At 47.7% G+C, this 22,832-nt stretch overlaps 1 protein-coding gene across 2 annotated transcripts in view; it reads left to right on the forward strand.

Moving 5' to 3' along the window:
• LOC137095543 (transformation/transcription domain-associated protein-like) overlaps window positions 1-22,832 on the forward strand; it is a 216,632-nt gene that overhangs the window by 42,476 nt on the left and 151,324 nt on the right. For both annotated transcript variants that reach the window (XM_067462324.1, XM_067462325.1), the window contains exons 23-31: window positions 85-284; window positions 1,891-2,108; window positions 4,524-4,721; window positions 5,551-5,811; window positions 7,058-7,219; window positions 8,318-8,414; window positions 12,233-12,354; window positions 13,576-13,746; window positions 19,194-19,262. In XM_067462324.1, coding sequence (XP_067318425.1) covers window positions 85-284; window positions 1,891-2,108; window positions 4,524-4,721; window positions 5,551-5,811; window positions 7,058-7,219; window positions 8,318-8,414; window positions 12,233-12,354; window positions 13,576-13,746; window positions 19,194-19,262 — 1,498 coding nt within the window. The remainder of the gene's footprint in view (window positions 1-84; window positions 285-1,890; window positions 2,109-4,523; window positions 4,722-5,550; window positions 5,812-7,057; window positions 7,220-8,317; window positions 8,415-12,232; window positions 12,355-13,575; window positions 13,747-19,193; window positions 19,263-22,832) is intronic.

A 22,832-nucleotide genomic window follows, 5' to 3' on the forward strand; every position in this document is an offset into this window, starting at 1 on the left:
CAATCAAGTTGTCTTTTTATTGGGTGGAGGGGGGAGGAAGTACAGACCATAATAGACCTCCTGCCTTCCCCTTGACCTCTGCAGCTTCACGGAGAAGTCCATTCCCAGCGTGATCATCTCTCACCGGTACAAAGCCCAGGACACGCCGGCACGCAAGACCTTTGAGCAAGCCTTGACCGGGGCCTTCATGTCGGCCGTGATCAAGGACCTGCGACCCAGCGCCCTCCCCTTCGTGGCCAGCCTCATCCGACACTACACCATGGTGGCCGTGGCACAGCAGTGCGGTGAGTCCATCCTCACTTATGTCCCGGAGAGAGGACCTCCCTCGCTCTGCTTGCACCGTAAAGGCTGTTTTCTAGGTCAAGTGGCCTTCTCATGTAACTGGGCTGGCTATTGCCGGGTCAAGTGGCCCTCTGGTGTCACTGGAGTGGCTCTTGCTAGGTCAGGTGGCCCTCTGATGTAACTGGGTTGACTGATTCTAGGTCAAGTGGTCCTCTGTTTTGCCACTGGATTCGCTGTTTCTGTGGCATCACTGCCCTGGCTGTTGCTAGGTCAAGTGGCACTCTGATGTAACTGGGCTGGCTTTTGCTAGGCTGTGGCCTTCTGTGGTGTCACTGCACTGGCTGTTGCTAGGTCAAGTGGCCCTCTGGGGTGTCACTGTGCTGGTGGTTGTCCCTTTGATGTAACTGGATTGTCTGTTGTTAGGTCAAGTGGCCCTCTGTGGTGTCACTATGCTGGTGGTTGCTAGGTCAAGTGGTTCTCTGATCTAAGTGGTCTGGCTGTTGCTAGGTCAAGTGGCCCTCTGTGGCATCAGTGCCCTGGCTGTTGCTGGATCAAATAGCTCTCTGATATAACTGGGCTGGCTGTTGCTAGGTCAAGTGGCCCTGTGTGGTGTCACTGGAGTAGCTGTTGCTAGGGCAAGTGGCCCTCTGATCTAACTGGGTTGGCTGTTTTTACGTCAAGTGGCCCTCTGTTTTGCCACTGGATTCGCTCTTGCTAGGTCAAGTGGTCCTCTGATCTAACTGACCTGGCAGTTGCTAGGTCAAGTGTCCTTCTGTGGTGTCACTGTGCTGGCTGTTGCTAGGTCAAGTGACCCTCTGATCTAACTGGCCTGGCTGTTGCTAGGTCAAGTGGCCCTCTGTAATGTCACTGGACTGGCTGTTGCTAGGTCAAGTGGCCCTCTGATCTAACTGACCTGGCAGTTGCTAGGTCAAGTGGCCCTTAGGTGTCACTGGAGTGGCTATTGCTAGGTCAAGTGGTCCTCTTATCTAACTGGCCTGGCTCTTGCTAGGTCAAGTGGCCCTTAGGTGTCACTGGGTTGGCTTTTTCTAGGTCAAGTGGCCCTCTGTAATGTCACTGGATTCACTCTTGCTAGGTCAAGTGCCCCTTTGATCTAACTGACCTGGCTGTTGCTAGGTCAAGTGGCCTTCTGTGGTGTCATTGCGCTGGCTGTTGCTAAGTCAAGTGGCTCCCTGTGGTGTCACTGTATTGGATGTTGCTAGGTCAAGTGGCCCTCTGATGTTACTGGGCTGACGGTTGCTAGGTCAAGTGGCCCTGTGTGTGGTCATTGGTAAAGAAAGGTGACATGTTTATGCAGCAAAGGAAGGAGGGAAGGAAGGAAGGAGCCACCAAGAGAGCTGGAGAAAGGAGAAAGGAAAGGAAGAGGAAACAGGAAAGCGAGGAAGGGGGGGGGGGGAGAAAGGAAAGGGGAAAAGGTATGAGGGGAGGGGAAAGGGGTGTGTGTGTGTGTACATAATATTTAAATGAATCTGTGGCATGGTAGTTTGGGGCTTGTGGAGGGAACGTTTCCTAATGGAAGAAGAAGCCAGCCCCGTTTTGCGTTCCTGTGGCGAATGGCCTTGTTGGTGTGTGCCCCATTCCCCATTGCAGGCCCTTTCCTGCTGCAGTGCTACCAGGTGGGCAGCCAGCCCAGCACGGCCATGTTCCACAGCGAGGAGAACGGCTCCAAAGGCATGGACCCGCTGGTCCTGATCGACGCCATCGCCATCTGCATGGCCTACGAGGAGAAGGAGCTCTGCAAGATCGGGGAGGTCGCCCTGGCCGTCATCTTCGACGTCGCCAGCATCATCCTCGGCTCCAAGGAAAGGGTCAGCACCCGGAGCACGCGGGGGGGGGGGGCACGGCCGGGGGGGAGGGTGGACGGGTGGGTGGCCGCGCTTACCAGGGTGGGGGGCTTACTCCTGGCCCATGCCATTGCCCATCATTCTGTATATGGGTGGACGGGTGGGTGGGCGCGCACACCAGGGTGGGGGGCTTACTTCTGGCCCATGCCATTGCCCATCATTCTGTATATGGGTGGACGGGTGGGTGGGCGCGCACACCAGGGTGGGGGGTTTACTCCTGGCCCATGCCATTGCCCATCATTCTGTATATGGGTGGACGGGTGGGTGGGCGCGCACACCAGGGTGGGGGGTTTACTCCTGGCCCATGCCATTGCCCATCATTCTGTATATGGGTGGACGGGTGGGTGGGCGCGCACACCAGGGTGGGGGGTTTACTCCTGGCCCATGCCATTGCCCATCATTCTGTATATGGGTGGACGGGTGGGTGGGCGCGCACACCAGGGTGGGGGGTTTACTCCTGGCCCATGCCATTGCCCATCATTCTGTATATGGGTGGACGGGTGGGTGGGCGCGCACACCAGGGTGGGGGGTTTACTCCTGGCCCATGCCATTGCCCATCATTCTGTATATGGGTGGACGGGTGGGTGGGCGCGCACACCAGGGTGGGGGGTTTACTCCTGGCCCATGCCATTGCCCATCATTCTGTATATGGGTGGACGGGTGGGTGGGCGCGCACACCAGGGTGGGGGGTTTACTCCTGGCCCATGCCATTGCCCATCATTCTGTATATGGGTGGACGGGTGGGTGGGCGCGCACACCAGGGTGGGGGGTTTACTCCTGGCCCATGCCATTGCCCATCATTCTGTATATGGGTGGACGGGTGGGTGGGCGCGCACACCAGGATGGGGGGCTTACTCCTGGCCCATGCCATTGCCCATCATTCTGTATATGGGTGGACGGGTGGGTGGGCGCGCACACCAGGATGGGGGGCTTACTCCTGGCCCATGCCATTGCCCATCATTCTGTATATGGATGGACGGGTGGGTGGGCGCGCACACCAGGGTGGGGGGTTTACTCCTGGCCCATGCCATTGCCCATCATTCTGTATATGGGTGGACGGGTGGGTGGGCGCGCACACCAGGATGGGGGGCTTACTCCTGGCCCATGCCATTGCCCATCATTCTGTATATGGGTGGACGGGTGGGTGGGCGCGCACACCAGGATGGGGGGCTTACTCCTGGCCCATGCCATTGCCCATCATTCTGTATATGGGTGGACGGGTGGGTGGGCGCGCACACCAGGATGGGGGGCTTACTCCTGGCCCATGCCATTGCCCATCATTCTGTATATGGGTGGACGGGTGGGTGGGCGCGCACACCAGGGTGGGGGGTTTACTCCTGGCCCATGCCATTGCCCATCATTCTGTATGTGTGTGTGTGTGTATTCATTAATGCTGTGTTAATATTTGTATATTTCAATTATAACGCTTGTAATGTTAGCCGCTTTGAGTCTCCTTATGGAGAAAAAAAGCGGGATATAAACAAACATAACAAATATAATAAACACAATAATAAACACAATAATAATAATAATAATAAATGTGTGTGTGTGTATAGGAGTATATATGCACACATATGAGTGTGTATGTATGTAATATTAATAATAACAATAGAAAAAATCATAACTTATGTGTGTATGTAAATAGTAATAACAATCGACAAAATCATGATAACATAAGTGTGTATGTAAATAATAATAACAATAGACAGAATAATAATAATAATATATATGTGTATATATATATATATGAGTATATATGCATACATATGTGTGTATGTATATAATATTAATAATAATAATAAGAATAGACAAAATCATAACATATGTGTGTATGTAAATAATAATAATAATAGACAAAATAATAATAATAATAATAAAAATAATAATAATATATGTGTATGTGTATATATATATATATATGAGTATATATGCATACATATGCGTGTGTATGTATATAATAATAATAAGAATAGACAAAATCATGATAACAATAATAATAAATGTGTGTATGTATATATGAGTATATATGCACACATGTTTGTGTATGTATATAATAATAATAATAACAATAGACAATATCATCATAACAAAAATAATAATATATGTGTGCATGTGTATGTGTATATATAGGAGTATATATGCATATATATGTGTGTATGTATTTAATAATAATAATAATAGACAAAATCATAACAATAATAATATATGTGTGTGTGTATATATATATGATTATATATGCACACATATGCCTGTGAATGTATATAATGTTAATAATAATAATAACAATGTTATTTTCTGTGCAGAGCCGGGCGCTCCTGCACTCGTCTGAGCGAGCCCTGTTTGCTTCCCTCCCTCCCTCCCTCCCTCCCTCCCTTGCAGGCTTGCCAGCTGCCCTTGTTCTCATACATCGTGGAGCGCCTGTGCGCCTGCTGCTACGAGCAAGCCTGGTACGCCAAGCTGGGCGGCGTGGTGTCCATCAAGTTCCTCATGGAGCGGCTGCCCCTCATCTGGGTCCTCCAGAACCAGCAGACCTTCCTCAAGGCCCTCCTCTTCGTCATGATGGACCTCACCGGAGAGGTATTGGCACAACGCCCTCTATTGCGCCTTCCTCACTCGCGTTCAGGTGTTGTTCAGGGTGTGTGCATGTTGGGTCACTCGTAAGTCAAAGTATCTGTAAGCAAGACAAAATTTCCGTTATGAAAAAACGAGCGATGACTCGTATTTCCTAAAACTCACATGTTGGGTCGCTCGTAAGTCAAAGTATCTGTATGTAAGATAAGACTTCCATTGTGAAAAACCGAGCGACGACTCGTATTTCCTAAAACTCACATGTTGGGTCGTTCATAAGTCAAAGCATCTGTATGCAAGATAAGATTTCCATTGTGAAAAACTGAGCGATGACTCGTATTTCCTAAAACTCGCATGTTGGGTCGCTCATAAGTCAAAGTTTCTGTATGTACGATAAGATTTCCATTGTGAAAAACTGAGCGATGACTCGTATTTCCTAAAACTCTCATGTTGGGTCGCTCGTAAGTCAAAGTATCTGTATGTACGATAAGATTTCCATTGTGAAAAACCGAGCGACGACTCGTATTTCCTAAAACTCACATGTTGGGTCGTTCGTAAGTCAAAGTATTTGTATGCAAGATAAGATTTCCATTGTGAAAAACCGAGCGACGACTCGTATTTCCTAAAACTCACATGTTGGGTCGCTCATAAGTCAAAGTATCTGTATGTAAGATAAGACTTCCATTGTGAAAAACCGAGTGACGACTCGTATTTCCTAAATCTCGCAAGATTTGTCACTCGTAAGTCAAGGTATCTGTATAAAAGGTAAGATTTCCACTGCTAAAGTGGAGTCGCTCTGAAACGGGTGCATTGATGCCTCTGTGACTTGTGCGCGTAGGTGTCCAACGGTGCCGTCGCCATGGCCAAAACCACGCTGGAGCAGCTCTTGATCCGGTGTGCGACTCCGCTGAAGGACGAAGAGAAGGCGGAAGACATCCTGGCCGCCCAGGAGAAGTCCTTCCACCACGTCACCCACGACCTGGTTCGCGAGGTCACCTCCCCTAACTCCACCGTACGGAAGCAAGCCATGCATTCCCTGCAAGTCCTGGCACAAGTCACCGGGAAGAGCGTCACCGTCATCATGGAGCCCCACAAAGAGGTGAGGCTGGCTTCACCTAGCCCTAGTTCTCAGAGACGACTCCTCCTCATTGGACTTCTCTGGTGGCCTCTTGGTGTCCACAGAGCCTCCATAGGTACCTAAATCCCTGGATGCGCAGGTCCCATTTGATGTAATGATGCTGTAAAATTGTGCCCGTGGTGGGAGGAATGCATGGTGGTGGAGTCGTTAAACTGCTGCCACCAATTGTAACGATAACCGTTTTAATGCCACCGAATGCCACCAATTGTGAAGGTGCGCGTGGTAAAGCACCCACTGCCACCTAATCTATGAGGGAAGCCGGGCAACGATCAATATCAACCTAGGAACTATTTTATAAAGGGACTGTTAATTACAGAAGGCTTTATTCACTTGATAGCGTAGCGTTTACTTTCTTGGCTTGACTTTACTATTGCAGGCTGTTCAACTTAGGAGCAACTTATCAGGCAAGGCTTGAGGAAAACAGTAACAAGTTTATTTTAACAGGAGTATAACAATGTATAACACAACCACAAATCTTGATGGATACATTGGAAAGGTTTCATGAGTAAACTCAGGCAAACACTTCATAAGGTTTCACAGCTGGCACAACAGGCTTAAACCTAGCCCAACCTTGATTCTTAATTTAGAATCATCAACCCCCTGTACCGGGTCCTTCTCTGCAACCACTTGGTCACCAATTGATTCTCTGAATCTCCACCAAGAGATTCAGTCTTTCCCTATAGCACACTGGCTACAGACACATTCCCTGAATCTCCACCAAGAGATTCAGTCTTTCCCTATAGCACACTGGCTACAGACACATTCCCTGAATCTCCACCAAAAGAATCAGTTCACTCAGTAGCTCGCTGGCGTACTGACTAATTCCCTGTTTCTCCCACTAGAGAAATCAGTCCCTTCCTGTAGCTCACCGGCCACAGACTGCCACTTTCAAAAAGCTGCGCCGTGAAGTGATAGTTGGCTACGCCCCGTTGCCATGGCAACTCAGCTCAAGCCACTAGCCACCATCTCTAACAAAATATAATCTCCCATACTTACCATCCCTAAACCACTGTCCAAACTACACATAATCAAAGAATAAAACTTACACATCGTCACACATAGGTACCTAAATCCCTGGATGCGCAGGTCCCATTTGATGTAATGATGGTGTAAAATTGTGCCCGTGGTGGGAGGAATGCATGGTGGTGGTCCACGCTTACCGAGAGCCAAGGCCACGTTTGAGGGACCCCGTGCTTTCTTTCCCCAGGTTCTCCAAGACATGGTTCCTCCGAAGAAGCACCTTCTCCGGCACCAGCCTGCCAACGCCCAGATCGGCTTGATGGAGGGGAACACCTTCTGCACCACGCTCCAGCCCCGGCTCTTCACCATGGACCTCAATGTGGTGGAACACAAAGTCTTCTACACAGAGGTACACGCACCAGCTTACGTTTACACACTCTTTTAGCTCGAAGCTTATCCATGCCGGGAGGAAGTTTTGAGTACAGTGTTCCCTCGCTACTTTGCGGTTTGCTTTTAGCGGACTCGCTGTTTTGGGTTTTTTGAAAATATTAATAAAAATATTAAGAATTGCAGGCTGTTCAGGTTGATGTTTTGCATTCCTGTGATCATTCAAGTGAAACCAGTTCTCTTGGGAAATGGCCTTCGACCGATGGGGAGTTTTCCCGTGAAGCCAGACTAGGTTTGAGAACGGAGGGAGTGACGGATAGACTAATTAGATGTTCCGAGAGAATCTGTGAGAAGACCTTGAAGCCCAGGTGCATTCAGCATGATAATTTAATGTAAGCTAATATTAATAAAAATATAAAATATAAAATATTTACATCCAGTGGAGGCCAGGGTAAGAAAATAATATATAAAATATATAAAATAATGCATAAATATTAAAAATAATTTGGCGTCCCTACTTTGTGGATTTCCACTGGAATGGAACCCCCGCGATAAGTGAGGGAACACCGTACGTTTAACTGGGAGTAACAGAAAATCCCTTGACTCTCACAAAAGCCATAAATGGAAAAAATAAGTAACTTTGGCTTCCAATCATTAGTTGTCATGATTCTGTTTGTAGTAGCTCCATTATTTTTGTGTGAAGATATCATTCCCTGCCTTGCAGTGAAATTGGCTGATGAGGAAATGGAATTTGGGAGTTTTGGAATACTTTCCACCTGCTTCCAGACTCACTTGTGAATTGAAATTGGATTCTTGGGCTGAGCTGCCTTCCCTTTTGGCCCAAAGTCCGTGTTGAGGCAGAAAGGCCAACTCTCTGTGATCTGGAACCGTTTACAAGGCCGGCTGTGTGAGCCTCGTCCAATTAAAACGGTGACAAGGGATCCCTCTGAGGTGTCAACGTTGACGTTTTGGCTGGCGCCATATTAGAAGAATTAGCAAAGCAATTGGGCATCGGAGTTGGTGTCGGTGTTGAAGAGTTTCCTTCCAGATTGCCTGTCGGGTGGCTCTGTCCAAAGCACAACGGGCTGGCTTAACGCTCTTTGCTCTTCTTCCCTTCCAGCTTCTGAATTTGTGTGAGGCCGAAGACAGCGCCCTGATGAAGCTGCCTTGCTACAAGAGCCTCCCCTCCCTGGTCCCGCTCCGCATTGCCGCCCTGAGTAAGTTCCTCACACTTGGACCTCCCCGGGAGAGATGCCTTTATGTTGTGGCCCAGCAAGTGGATAGGGATTCCTCAAAGAACGAGTTGGGAATTGCAGGCAGTTGAAGATTATTATTATTATTATTATTATTATTAAACTTTATTTGTACGCCGCTAGCATCTCCCGAAGGATTCGATGCGGCTTACACAGGCCGAGGCCTCAACAACACAACATAACAGTACAAAGTAAACAACAAGCACAATACACTAAAACACAATAAAACTGGGCCGGGCCAGAGCAATGGGTACAAGATTAAAAGTGCTGATGTGACAGGAGGTGTATAAAGCGCTTCTGGGCAAGTGCGATGTGCGGTGTGCAACAATCATTGGTTCTGGTAAAGTGCTTGAGGGACTTGGTAGTGGAGATTTCCTAATCTGGGAAGGCGCATTGGAAAAGCCAGCCAATGAAGGGGCCTGTCTAAGGTCTTTGGGGAGGGTGTTCCAGAGTTGGGGGGCCACCACGGAAAAGGCCCTGTCTCGCGTCCCCACCAAACGCGCTTGCGATGCTGGCGGGATCACCAGCAGGGCCTCTCCAGATGAGCGTAGTGAGTGCGTGGGTTCGTAGATGGAGATGCGGTCACGCAGGTAGGCTGGTCCTAAACCGTTCAGGGCTTTGTAGGTAAGCACCTGCACCTTAAATTGGGCTCGGAAGATAAACGGCAGCCAGTGGAGCTCCTTGAACAGGAGGATTGACCTCTCTCTGTAAGGGGCCCCAGTTAGCATCCTGGCTGCTGATCATTGGACCAGCTGTCTTCAAGGGCAACCCCACGTAGAGTGCATTGCAGTAATCCAATCTGGAGGTGACCAAGGCATGGACCACTCCGGCCAGATCCGCCTTCGGATGAGGCCGAGGATGTTTTGGATTCCGATGTCCATTCCTTAGCAACAGGGGAAACGGAAACCAGTGAAAGGTGTTGCATTCCAGGACAGGAATAACCCTCTGACTTTAAAACACCACACGTTGAATAGGAAAACAATCCTTTTTATCGAAGATAAGTAAAAACAGCAAGGTAAAAATATGCTTTAAGAAAATAGGTAAGTTCAATAAGGTAGAATGATAAGCAGGAACAAAGTATTCCAAGGTAGAGTTCAGCAGAGTTCAAAAGCAAAATCCAGACTTTTATACTAAAATCCAAAGAACCAGGGAAACATTAATCCACAGCACGAGTATATAATCACATGAGACCAAGAGTCAAACCATGAACAAGAAATCCTTAACATGAGTCTTCTAAGCAAAGGACAAGAACAAGGACTTGGCAAGATTCTGAAACGATGCTTCATCTGACTATATTTTCCCTGGTGGGAACTTTATATCCCTCCGTCAGGCTATTCCCAGCACGCAGAAACTGGTTTCGTTCTCCTTGACTGCCTCTCGCCCTTATCTCTCAAAGCCTGGCAGAACAGCGAAGGCCTTGGCTGAGTTGTTTTGGCTAAATTCCAGCAGTCTGTCTATTTGCTCATTATCTATCTGCTCATTCGTTTCTCCAGGTGCCAAGTTGTTTTCAAACCCCAAATCCTGGGAACTCTCTGGGTCGGGGAGTAAACTATCATCCCTATACCTCGTAGGAACTTTCTCATGGGAAACTACACTTTGGATCGGTGTCACTATGTCATTCTCTGCATTAATATCATTGGGTTGTTGTAGGTTTTTCAGGCTATATGGCCATGTTCTAGAGGCATTCTCTCCTGACATTTCACGTGGATCTATGGCAAGCATCCTCAGAAGATGCTTGCCAGAGATGCAGGTGAAACATCAGGGGAGAATGCCTCTAGAACATGGCCATATAGCCCGAAAAAACCTACAACAACCCAGTGATTCTGGCCATGAAAGCCTTCAACAATACATCAATATCATTGACCAGACCATTGCCATCTTGACCCTCAGTGACATCATTCCCCACATCTAAAGCCCTTTGATCATCTTGAAACACAATCACAGGCTGAACTCCAACAAAAGGTCCATTTCTCTGGGAATCGGCCTTCAGCTAATGGGGAGTTTTCCCACGAAGTCAGATTAGATCTCTGGACAGAGGGAATGAAAGATAGATTACTTAGGCATTCTGAGAGACTCTGTGAGAAGCCCTTGAAACCCAGGTGCATTCGGCATGATCTCATGGGCTCTTGGTCGGGTTTGGGCTTAAATTAAGTGGTGTTTACTTGGTGTGTCTCAGAGGAGACAACGTCGCCATAAAGTTTGGGTTCCTTTCTCAGCTCTCAGGTTCATGATGCAAGTATTTATATTCCGCCCTTCTCCTCACCCCACAGGGGGCTCAGGGCGGATTATAATGTACACATACATGGCAAACATTCAATGCCATGGCTTGGCTGTTTGGTGTGGCTTGTTGGTGCCTGGGACAATCTTTTATTGGGAGGCAATTGTTGGGAGGAGGCAGAAGAAGTGTATGGGAAGGACATCGAATCACCTCTCAACAAAAGATTGCTCCAGGCACTGCCAGGCAATCAAATGCTAATCAAGGTAGTCAGTTGAAACATTCACACCTAGCTCCAACAGGCAAGAGTCCTTTGTCCCAACCTGGTCATTCCACAGATTAATAAACCTTTTTTTCTAGTTCCAACAGACCTCACTACCTCTGAGGATGCTTGACATAGATACAGGCGAAACGTCAGGAGAGAATGCCTCTAGAACATGTCCATATAGCCCCAAAAAACCTACAACAACCCAGTGATTCCGGCCCAGAAAGCCTTCGACAATACTACGACCACACCAAAAAACTTCCAGGCCATCAAATGCCAATCAAGGTGATCAGCTGAAACATTCCCACCTAGCTCCAGCAGACAAGAGTCCTTTGTCCCACCGTGGTCATTCCACAGATAGATAAACCCTTTTTCCTAGTTCCAACAGACCTCACTACCTCTGAGGATGCTTGCCATAGGTGCAGGAGAAACGTCAGGAGAGAGTGCCTCTAGAACATGTCCATATAGCCTGAAAAAACCTACAACAACCCAGTGATTCCAGCCATGAAAGCCTTCGACAATACTACGACCACACCAAAAATTTTCCAGGCCATCCAATGCTAATCAAGGTGGTCAGTTGAAGCATTCACACCTAGCTCCAGCAGGCAAGAGTCCTTTGTCCCACCCTGGTCATTCCACAGATCTATAAACCCTTTTTCCTAGTTCCAACAGACCTCACTCCCTCTGAGGATGCTTGCCACAGATGCAGGCGAAACGTCAGGAAAGAATGCCTTTAGAACATGTCCATATAGCCCGAAAAAACCTACAACAACCCAGTGATTCCAGCCATGAAAGCCTTCGACAATACTACGACCACACCAAAAATTTTTCCAGGCCATCCAATGCTAATCAAGGTGGTCAGTTGAAGCATTCACATCTAGCTCCAGCAGACAAGAGTCCTTTGTCCCACCCTGGACATCATTCCTCAGATATATAAACCCATTTTCCTACTTCCAACAGACCCCACTACCTCTGAGGATGCTTGCCATAGATGCAGGCGAAACGTCAGGAGAGAATGCCTCTAGACCATGGCCACATAGTCCGAAAAAACCTACAACATCCCAATAAAACAATCATTCAAACAATTAAACGGCACACAATCCTTTTGACCCCCCTGTTTACCTCCTCGTCCTCTCCTTGCAGCCTGTTGCTCTTGGCAAAGTGTTTTTTAATCCCTCCACAATTTAGGGAATGAAAGGAGTGTGACATAGAAATGCAAAGAAAGGACTTGTTTCTCCCCCTCTTTTGAATTCCCTGTTAACACAGAGGCTCATTTTCCCCTTTGGTTTCTCTTTTCTGCAGACGCCTTAGCCGCTTGCAATTACTTGCCGCAGTCGAGAGAGAAAATCATTGCGGCGTTGTTCAAGGCACTCAACTCCACCAACAACGAGCTCCAGGAGGCCGGAGAGGCGTGCATGAGGAAGGTGGGTGGGTGGGCCGCGCACACGCAAAGCGCCTCTTGGTCTTGACAATGCTCTTTGTGTCCAAGTAACACGGTTGCGGCCTTGCCAATGTGAGTAATGGCCGCTCTGTTTATATATACTGCTGCTCTGTTGCGCCAGCTCCACTGGCTGCCAGTCAGCCCTAAACGACTCCGGCCCAGTTTACCTGTCCGAACGTATCCTCCCCTATGAACCATCTAGGTTAAGATCGTCTGGAGGGGCCCTGCTCTCGGTCCCACTGGCCTCTCAGGCACGTCTGGTGGGGACAAGGGACAGGGCCTTCTCGGTGGTGGCCCCTCGACTCTGGAATTCTCTCCCACTGGAGATTAGAACTGCCCCTTCTCTCCTGACTTCTAGAAAACAGGTGAAAACCTGGCTCGCTCTCGGTCCCACCACCCTCGCAAGCATGCCTGGTGGGGACGAGGGACAGGGCCTTCTCGGTGGTGGACCCTCGACTCTGGAACTCTCTCCCACTGGAGATCAGAACTGCCCCCTCCATTCTGTCGTTCAGAAAACAGGTGAAAACCTGGCTATGGGCCGGAGTCGTTTAGGGCTGACTGGCAGCCAGTGGAGCTGGCGCAAAAGAGGAGTCGTATGCTCCCTGTACCCCGCTCCTGTTAGCATTCTGGTTGCCGCATGTTGGACTAGTTGGAGCTTCCGGGCAGTCTTCAGAGGCAACCCCATGTAGAGAGCGTTGCACAAACCACTTGTGTAAACCCACACAAAACTAAAGTTCTGGTGGTGAAAACTAGGGGGCGCTGGTGCTTTGCTTCTACAGTGTTGCTAAAGTTCTGGTGGTGAAAATTTCAGAACTTTAAGAAAACTTTCAAAATTTCATTATTATTTCATTATTGGTGATTTTTATGACAGAACCTATTAGGAACTGTCATTTATAATTACATTTTTAAAGTTGTGTTAGAGTTCTGAAATTTTCACCACCGGAACTTTAGCAATTTCAGAACTCTAACACAACTTTCAAAATTTCATTATAAATGGCAGTTCCTAATAGGTTCTATCATAAAAATCACCAATAATGAAATAATAATGAAAATTTGAAAGTTCTGTTAGAGTTCTGACATTTTCACCACCAGAACTTTAGCACTACTGTAGAAGCAAAGCACCAGCGCCCCCTAGAGCGAGGGGTAAATACTTGAGTCAGGCTCCTTCTGCAGTGAGGACAACATTGGTTTTTCTTCCCTGCAGTTTTTGGAAGGCGCGACCATCGAGGTCGACCAGATCCACACGCACATGAGGCCGCTGCTGATGATGCTGGGCGACTACCGAAGCCTGACGCTCAACGTGGTCAACCGGCTGACCTCCGTGACCCGGCTCTTCCCGAATTCCTTCAACGACAAGTTCTGCGATCAAATGATGGTAATTTTGCTTTTTGATCTTCATATGTTGCTCCAATTGCATTTTGAAACTGAAAACCAAAATCCATTTCCTGAAAGAGTAGTTTGAAAAAGTCCCAGTTGATGTTGTCGAACGCTTTCTCAGCATCAATAGAGAGCTAAAATGACTATTGATCTGCTTGGCTTGCTATGAGTTGTTTGGACAGTATGGCCAATATATTCCAGCAGCATTCTCTCCTAACATTTCACCTGCATCTGTGGCTAATGGTTTTCTCAGAGGTTTGTTCAGAGATCTGTTGAAAGTGAGGCAAGTGGAGTGTATATCTACTTGTGGAATAGTGTTCAGGGCGGGAGGAAGAACCCTTGTCTGTTTCAAGCAAGTGTGAATGTTGCAATTGGCGAGCTTGATTAGCATTGAGTGGCCATGAAGCTGCAAAGTCAAACAGGTATGTGCATAGAGGTGACCTGGCCTAATATTCAGGGAGAAACTCCAGACACTCAGACCTAATATGCATGTGTGCTGTGTTGTTATGTACAAATAAATTTATAATAATAAAATTATTATTATATATTTCCCTGAAAATAAGACCTAGTAGAGGTTTTGCAGAATTTCTAAATATAAGGCCTCCCCCGAAAGTAAGACCTAGTGAAGTTTTTGTTCTGCCGAAGAGAACACGAGAGCATGCAACTGTGATTCTTTTTAGCCTGCTGCTGTCCCCCACCTTCACTGTCTATTGCAGAATGTCCTGATTTGCCCCTCAAGAACAGCCTTAATACCACGTTGAAAGTAAATGACAGATGCTTTACTTCATCTAAACATAAGAGAACAGCACACACAGTTGTATAATGCAAAAGAAAGCAACGAAGTCTTAATGCAGACACAATACTCAAGTCTCTGATAAAGTCCAAAATAAAACAGCAGTCTCACATCACACGAAGCATTGACCAATAAATCCTTGGAAGCAGTGTCTCAAACGCAGAGTTTTTAAATGTGTCGTGGTATTATTGTCTAATGTTATTTGCTATTGTTTTAATGTTTATTGCTGTTTTATGAGTTTTTTTGTTGTATTTGTGCTGCTGTTGTTTTTGTGATATTTGGGCCTCGACCTCTTGTAAGCCGCACCGAGTCCTTCGGGAGATGTTAGCGGGGTACAAATAAAGGTTTATTATTATTATTATTATTAGGTTGTTTGTTACCAGCCAAAGCTGACTCCTCCTGCTTCTGCTTTAGAGCCGTGAATTCCCCACGCAGGAGGTGCTAGGGAGTCTCCCAATTACATTGGCGTTTCTGGCAGCTATTCTCGCTGAACGGAGTCTCTGCTCTGTTTCCTTTCGCCTTTCTGGAAATATGGGCACTTGCAAGACCTCATCCTCTGATTCTAACTCCCCTTCTGATTCCTGAACACTTTCCTGCTCCTCTTCCTCTTCTGAAAATGAGGAACCCCTAACTGTCAGGAGTCAATTTCCCTCCGTGACATCCTGACTGAATTATCCTGGCTGAATCAATTCTCTCTCTGTGGCATTTAGAAGCCAGCAGAGAGCGCTGGAAGCCTTGTATTGGAACTTATGAAGCAACAAGTTCTAATAAGTGAACTGAGAAGAGGGGGGAGATGGGCAGCAAAGGTGTATAAAAGGAAGTGGTGGTGGGGAAAAGCCAGTAGTGTCTTTCTTTGCTGCAGAAATACAAGCAATATATTCATTTTAAAGCAAAACCGGCTTGTGAGTGGTTATTTAATATTGCTATATAGACCCTACAGTCTTACACTAACACAGAGCACCTGCATGCAGGATATGAAGACCATCACCTGCCTCCAACCCCAGTGCTCTCTTCAGTGGTCATCACTTGTAAATGTGCAGGCAAGGCATCAAAAGGCCCGTTGCCTGCCGCCATTCCATACGCTGTCCCTGCGGTGCTGGACGAGTGAGTTGTGGTGAGCTCCCTGTGGTGGCCGGAATCATAGAATCATAGAATCATAGAATCATAGAATCAAAGAGTTGGAAGAGACCTCATGGGCCATCCAGTCCACCCCCATTCTGCCAAGAAGCAGGAATATTGCATTCAAATCACCCCTGACAGATGGCCATCCAGCCTCTGTTTAAAAGCTTCCAAAGAAGGAGCCTCCACCACATTCCGGGGCAGAGAGTTCCACTGCTGAACGGCTCTCACAGTCAGGAAGTTCTTCCTCATGTTCAGATGGAATCTCCTCTCTTGTAGTTTGAAGCCATTGTTCCGCGTCCTAGTCTCCAAGGAAGCAGAAAACAAGCTTGCTCCCTCCTCCCTGTGGCTTCCTCTCACATATTTATACATGGCTATCATATCTCCTCTCAGCCTTCTCTTCTTCAGGCTAAACATGCCCAGTTCCCTAAGCCGCTCCTCATAGGGCTTGTTCTCCAGACCCTTGATCATTTTAGTCGCCCTCCTCTGGACACATTCCAGCTTGTCAATATCTCTCTTGAATTGTGGCGCCCAGAATTGGACACAATATTCCAGGTGTGGTCTAACCAGAGCAGAATAGAGGGGTAGCATGACTTCCTTCGATCTAGACACTAGGCTCCTCTTGATGCAGGCCAAAATCCCATTGGCTTTTTTTGCCGCCACATCACATTGTTGGCTCATGTTTAACTTGTTGTCCACGAGAACTCCAAGATCTTTTTCGTACTGCTCTCGAGCCAGGCGTCACCCATTCTGTATCTTTGCATTTCGTTTTTTCTGCCAAAGTGGAGTATCTTGCATTTGTCACTGTTGAACTTCATTTTGTTAGTTTTGGCCCATCTCTCTAATCTGTCAAGATCGTTTTGAATTCTGCTCCTGTCCTCTGGACTATTGGCTCTCCCTCCCAATTTGGTGTCGTCTGCAAACTTGATGATCCTGCCTTCTAGCCCTTCATCTAAGTCATTAATAAAGATGTTGAACAGGACCGGGCCCAGGACGGAACCCTGCGGCACTCCACTTGTCACTTCTTTCCAAGATGAAGAGGAAGCATTAGTGAGCACTCTCTGTGTTCGTCCACTTAACCAATTCCAGATCCACCTCACCGTAGTTTTGCCTAGCCCACATTGGACTAGTTTCCTTGCCAGAAGGTCGTGGGGGACCTTGTCCAAGAAGGCCTTCCTGAAATCCAGGTACGCTACATCCACGGCATTCCCTGCATCTACCCAGCTTGTAGCTCTATCGAAGAAAGAGATCAGATTAGTCTGACATGACTTGTTTTTGATAAATCCATGTTGACTATTAGCGATGACTGCTTTTGTTTCTAAGTGTTTGCAGACCACTTCCTTAACAATCTTTTCCAGAATCTTGCCCGGTATCGACGTGAGGCTGACCGGACGGTAGTTGTTTGGGTCATCCTTTTTTCCCTTCTTGAAGATTGGGACCACATTGGCCCTCCTCCAATCTGCTGGAACTTCTCCCGTTCTCCAAGAACTCTCGAAGATGGTTGCCAATGGTTCCGAAATGACTTCCGCTAGTTCCTTCAATACTCTGGGGTGTAGTTGATCTGGCCCTGGGGACTTGAACTCATTAAGAGCGGCCAGGTATTCCTGAACGACTTCTTTCCCAATTTGGGGTTGGATGTCCTCCAATCCCTCATCCACTCCATCTTGCTGAGGTTGAAAACTCTCTTTTTGTGAGAAGACCGAGGCAAAGAAGGCATTAAGTAGTTCTGCCTTTTCCCTATCCCCTGTCATCATTGCCCCATCTTCTCCTCGAAGAGGTCCTATCGCCTCCTTGTTTTTCCTTTTTCTACTGACATAAGAATAGAAGCCCTTTTTATTGTTTTTAATGTCCCTGGCAAGTCTGAGCTCGTTTTTTGCTTTAGCCTTGCGGACCTTTTCCCTACAGCTGTTGGCTATTTGTTTGAATTCTTCTTTGGTGATTTCTCCCTTTTTCCACTTCTTGTGCATGTCTCTTTTGTGTCTTAGCACAGTTAGAAGTTCTTTGGACATCCATTCTGGCTTCTTTGCACTTGTCCTATTTTTTCTCTTTGTTGGCACAGTTTGCAATTGCGCCTTGAGTATTTCACTCTTGAGAAATTCCCATCCATCCGTAACTCCCTTGTCTTTTAGTATCTGTGTCCACGGAATGCTGCTCAGCGTTTCCTTCATTTTATGGAAATCAGCTCTCCTAAAGTCCAAAATGCGGGTTTGACTTGTCTTAGTTTCGGCCTTCCTTTGTACCTCAAATTGCAGGAGCACATGGTCACTTGCCCCTAAGGATCCTACCACTTCGACCGCATCGATCAGGTCCTCCGCATTTGTTAAGATGAGATCAAGAGTAGTCAATCCCCTTGTTGCTTCTTCTACCTTCTGGACCATGAAATTGTCTGCAAGGCAAGCGAGAAATTTGTTGGACCTTGTACTCTTGGCCGAGTTTGTTTTCCAGCAAATATCAGGATAGTTGAAATCGCCCATGACTACTACATCTCTTCTCTGTGCCTGTTTGGAAGCTGTACAACTGGCCCAGGAACTGCTGTAGGAGAGCGTTATAGCCTCCAGAAAAAGATATCCCCTGAAAATAAGACCTAGCACATCTTTGGGAGCAAAAATTAATATAAGACACTGTCTTATTTTCAGGGAAACAGGATAATAATAATAATAATAATAATAATAATGTGTTTGTTTTTCTTCAAGGCTGTTAACATGTTGAGCAATAGAATGTTTACTTTAATCCAAGATGCGTTTTCTGTAGCATCCGCAATGTTTTGTTTTGGTTGAGAATCATAACACTTGGTTTTATGGTGATCAAAGCAAATGAACCATATGTGTATCTGTATATAAGGGTAGGTAGGCCGACCAACGTATACATGGATCCGTTCTGGAATCGGGACCCGGCTCTCAAGCAGAAGCAGTCAGGCTTTTACCATATAATGTAAATACACAAATGTCCTGTTGCTATAAACTTCAGCAAAAGTATCAATTCAATTAACCATGAGAATACTCAATCAATACGTATAGTACACAAGCGTGGGGAAAATATACGATGGGACTATTTACTAGGCATGGGCAATCCATGGTTCTAAATGGTTCTAAAGTACTTACAAAACTAGGGGGCGCTGGTGCTTTGCTTCTTTAGTGTTGCTAAAGTTCTGGTGGTGAAAATTTCAGAACTCTAACAAAACCTTCAAAATTTCATTATAAATTGCAGTTCCTAATTGGTTATGTCATAAAAAATTGCCAATAATGAAATAATAATGAAATTTTGAAAGTTTTGTTAGAGTTCTGAAATTTTCACCACCAGAACTTTAGCAACACTGTAGAAGCAAAGGACCAGTGCCCCCTAGTTTTGTAAGTACTTTAGAACAATTTAGAACCATGTATTGCCCATGCCTACTATTTACAATAGTGTAACAAACATAATATTCATGTTTTCTGATACGAGATCGGCATACTGTAAATCCCACGCTCACTTTCTAACCTAATAGGTGTTGTTGAAGAATGCCGGGTGTAACTCACTATTGGATTTTCTTGCAGCAACACCTGCGCAAGTGGATGGAGGTCGTTGTCATTACTCATAAAGGAGGGCAGAGGAGTGACGGAAACGTAAGTCGGTTGTTGGTTGTTTGCGGGCCTGGAAAAGTTAACTGGGTGGAACCAGTCGTGGATTGTTTTGGTTTTGCACAAACTTTACCTATTTACTGAGTGTTCCTTGTGTCGGTCTCTGTGCGAGAGAGGGAACGAAAGAGGGAGATGCTGCTCGATAGAAGAATACAACGGGTTGTGTTCCTGTTTACGAATTGGCACCTACCATACTCATGCCATACTAATATTAACTTCCTCCTGCCTTAAGCATTTTCAAAGCCCTGCTTGAAAAGTCATGTTTTTAACGCTTTCCAAAAGTGCTTTAGTGTGAGGACTTGCCTAAGTTCCATGGAGAGGGCGTTCCAAAGCCAGGGAGCCACCACTGAGAAGCCCCCCCCCTCGTCCTCACCAACCACACTTGAGACAGAGGCGGGACCAAGAGGAGGGCCTCCTCAGCAGATCTTCGAGCCTTCACTGGTTCAAAGGGGGAGATGTGGTCATGCTTTTCCCTGCAGATCAGCCATTCTGCAAATACACCAGTCCCATGGAGAGGGTGTTCCAAAGCCAGGGAGCCACCACCAAGAAGGCCCTCTCTCTCTCTTGTCCTTACCAATCGCACTTGAAACGGAACCGGGACCGAGAGGAGGGCCTCCCCAGTAGATCTTTGGGCCTTCACCAGTTCAGAGGGGGAGATGTGGTCATGCTTTTCCCTGCAGATCAGCCATTCTGCAAATACACCAGTTCCATGGAGAGGGTGTTCCAAAGCTAGGGAGCCACCACCAGGAAGGCCCTCTTGTCCTCACCAACCACACTTGAAACGGAAGCGGGACCAAGAGGAGGGCCTTCCCGGTAGATCTTCGGACCTTCACTGGTTTATAAGGGGAGATGCAGTCACATAAAGATTGCTTTTCCCTGCAAATCACCACCTTCCTCTGTCCCTTGGAGGAAGCGGCGGGTGACCAGACTCTGCTGTCTGCCCCATTTTTGGATATTAAAAAGGTCTCTTATATAGCAATATTGTGCTGTTGTTGTCCCAAATTGTTGTTTTTCCCCAGCTAATACATGTTGATTCCACCAGTTGCAGACAGATGTTAGCTTTTCTTCCTAAGTAAGGAGCATTGTTTGACTTTAACTTAGAACAGCCGTTGTCTCTGGTCATGTAAACATGTTGTTTTCCACCAAGAGTTCAACAACAGTTAATCATTGTCCACAGTTTAGTAGTTTCTCCTTCATCAGCCTTGGGGCGTTTTCCATCATTGACTCTTCTAAGGATGGTGTCTTCAGGCTATGTAGGCCCCAACCCTACTTCTTTCATTTAATATCATTCAATCCACACCTCATATTTATCACATCTACAAAGCTTTGGTGATACAGACCAGTCATAAAATTCCCTGTTAGAACGGAATGGACTCTTATCAGTTACAGTTAATGAGACAGGTAATTGTCATGGTCTTTTCCTTCAGGAGGGGAAGATATGTGAGAGCCACGTGTCTACTTCCGAGAGCCCTGTGCAGCCGCATGCCCTGCCCTCCTCATAACACATGAGAGTCCTGCGCAGCTGCATTCCCGGCCCTCTTCATAGCAGGAGGACACATAAGAATAGGGGAAGACACATGAGAGCCACATTCCTTCTCCTGAGAGTCCTGCACAGCCACAGGCCTGGCCCTCCTCTTAGCTGGAGGACACACAAGAAGAGGGGAAGACACATGAGAGCTACGTGTCTTCTCCCGAAAGTCCTGTGCAGGTGCATGCCCTGCCCTCCTCTTAGTACATGAGAGTCCTGCGCAGCCACATGCCTGGCCCTTTTCATAACAGGAGGACACACAAGAGGAGGGGAAGACACATGAGAGCTACGTGTCTTCTATCGAGAGTCCTGTGCAGCTGTATGCCCTGCCCTTCTCTCAACACATGAGAGTCCTGCGCAGACTCATGCCCTGCTCTCCTCTTAACACAGAGTCCTGCGCAACTGTATGCCTGCCCTCCTCTTGGCAGGAGGTCACACCAAGAGGAGGGGAAATTACGTGAAAGCCATGTGTCTTCTCCCGAGAGACCTGTGCAGCCGCATGCCCTGCCCTTCTCTCAACATATGAGAGTCCTGTGCAGCTGCATGCCCTGCCCTCTTCTTAACACATGAGAGTCCTGCACAGCTGCATGCCCAGCCCTCTTCATAGCAGGAGGACACACAAGAGGAGGAGAAGATATGTGAGAGCCACATGTCTTCTCCTGAGAGACCTGCAGAGCTGCATGCCCTGCCCTCCTCTCAACACATGAGAATACTGCTCAGCCGCATGCTCGGCCCTACTCTTAGCTGGAGGACATACAAGAGGAGGGGAAGATATGTGAGAGCCACGTGTCTACTCCCAAGAGTCCTGCGCAACTGCATGCCCGGCCCTCTTCATAGCAGGAGGACACATAAGAATAGGGGAAGACATATGAGAGCCACATTCCTTCTCCTGAGAGTCCTGCACAGCCACATGCCCTGCCCTCCTCTTAGCTGGAGGACACACAAGAGGAGGGGAAGATATGTGAGAGCCACGTGTCTTCTCCTGAGAGCCCTGTGCAGCTGCATGCCCTGCCTTCCTCTCAACACATGAGAGTCCTGCGCAGCCACATGCCTGGCCCTCCTCCTGGCAGGACACACTAGAAGAGGGGAAGATACGTGAGAGCCATGTATCTTCTTCTGAGAGCCCTGTGCAGCCGCATGCCCTGCCCTCCTCTTAGGAGGAGGACACAAAAGAGATGGGGAAGACATATGAGAGCCTCATGTCTTCTCCTGAGAGTTCTGCGTAGCTGCATGCCCTGTCCTTCTCTTGGCAGGAGGACACACAAGAGGAGGGGAAGATATGTGAGAGCCACGTGTCTTCTCCCAAGAGCCCTGCACAGCTGCATGCCCTCCCCTCCTCTTAGCACATGAGAGTCCCACGCAGTCACATGCCTTGCCCTCCTTCTGGCAGGACACACAAGAAGAGGGGAAGATATGTGAGAGCCACGTGTCTTCTCCCGAGAGCTCTGTGCAGCTGCATGCCCTGCCCTCCTCTCAACACATGAGAGTCCTGTGCAGCCTCATGCCCTGCCCTCCTCTTGGCAGGAGGTCATGCAAGAGGAGAGGAAGATATGTGAGAGCCACATGTCTTCTCCTGAGAGCCCTGCACAGCTGCATGCCCTGCTCTCCCAACACATGAGAGTCCTGCACAGCCGTATGCCCTGCCTTCCTCTTAACACAGTCCTGCGCAACTGTATGCCCTGCACTCCTCTTGGCAGGAGGACACGCAAGAGGAGGGGAAGATAGTGTGAGAGCCACGTGTCTTCTCCCGAGAGCCCTGTGCAGCCGCATGCCCTGCCCTCCTCTCAACATAGAGTCATGCGTAACCGCATGCCCTGCCCTCCTCTTGGCAGGAGGTCACACAAGAGGAGGGGAAATTACGTTAGAACCACGTGTCTACTCCCGAGAGCCCTGCGCAGCCGCATGCCCTGCCCTCCTCTTAACACAGAGTCATGTGTAACCGCATGCCCTGCCCTCCTCTTAACACAGAGTCATGTGTAACCGCATGCCCTGCCCTTCTCTTAGCAGAAGAACACACAAGAGGAAGG

The sequence above is a fragment of the Anolis sagrei genome, chromosome Y (assembly GCF_037176765.1).
Source record: "Anolis sagrei isolate rAnoSag1 chromosome Y, rAnoSag1.mat, whole genome shotgun sequence".
Lineage (NCBI taxonomy): Eukaryota > Metazoa > Chordata > Lepidosauria > Squamata > Dactyloidae > Anolis > Anolis sagrei.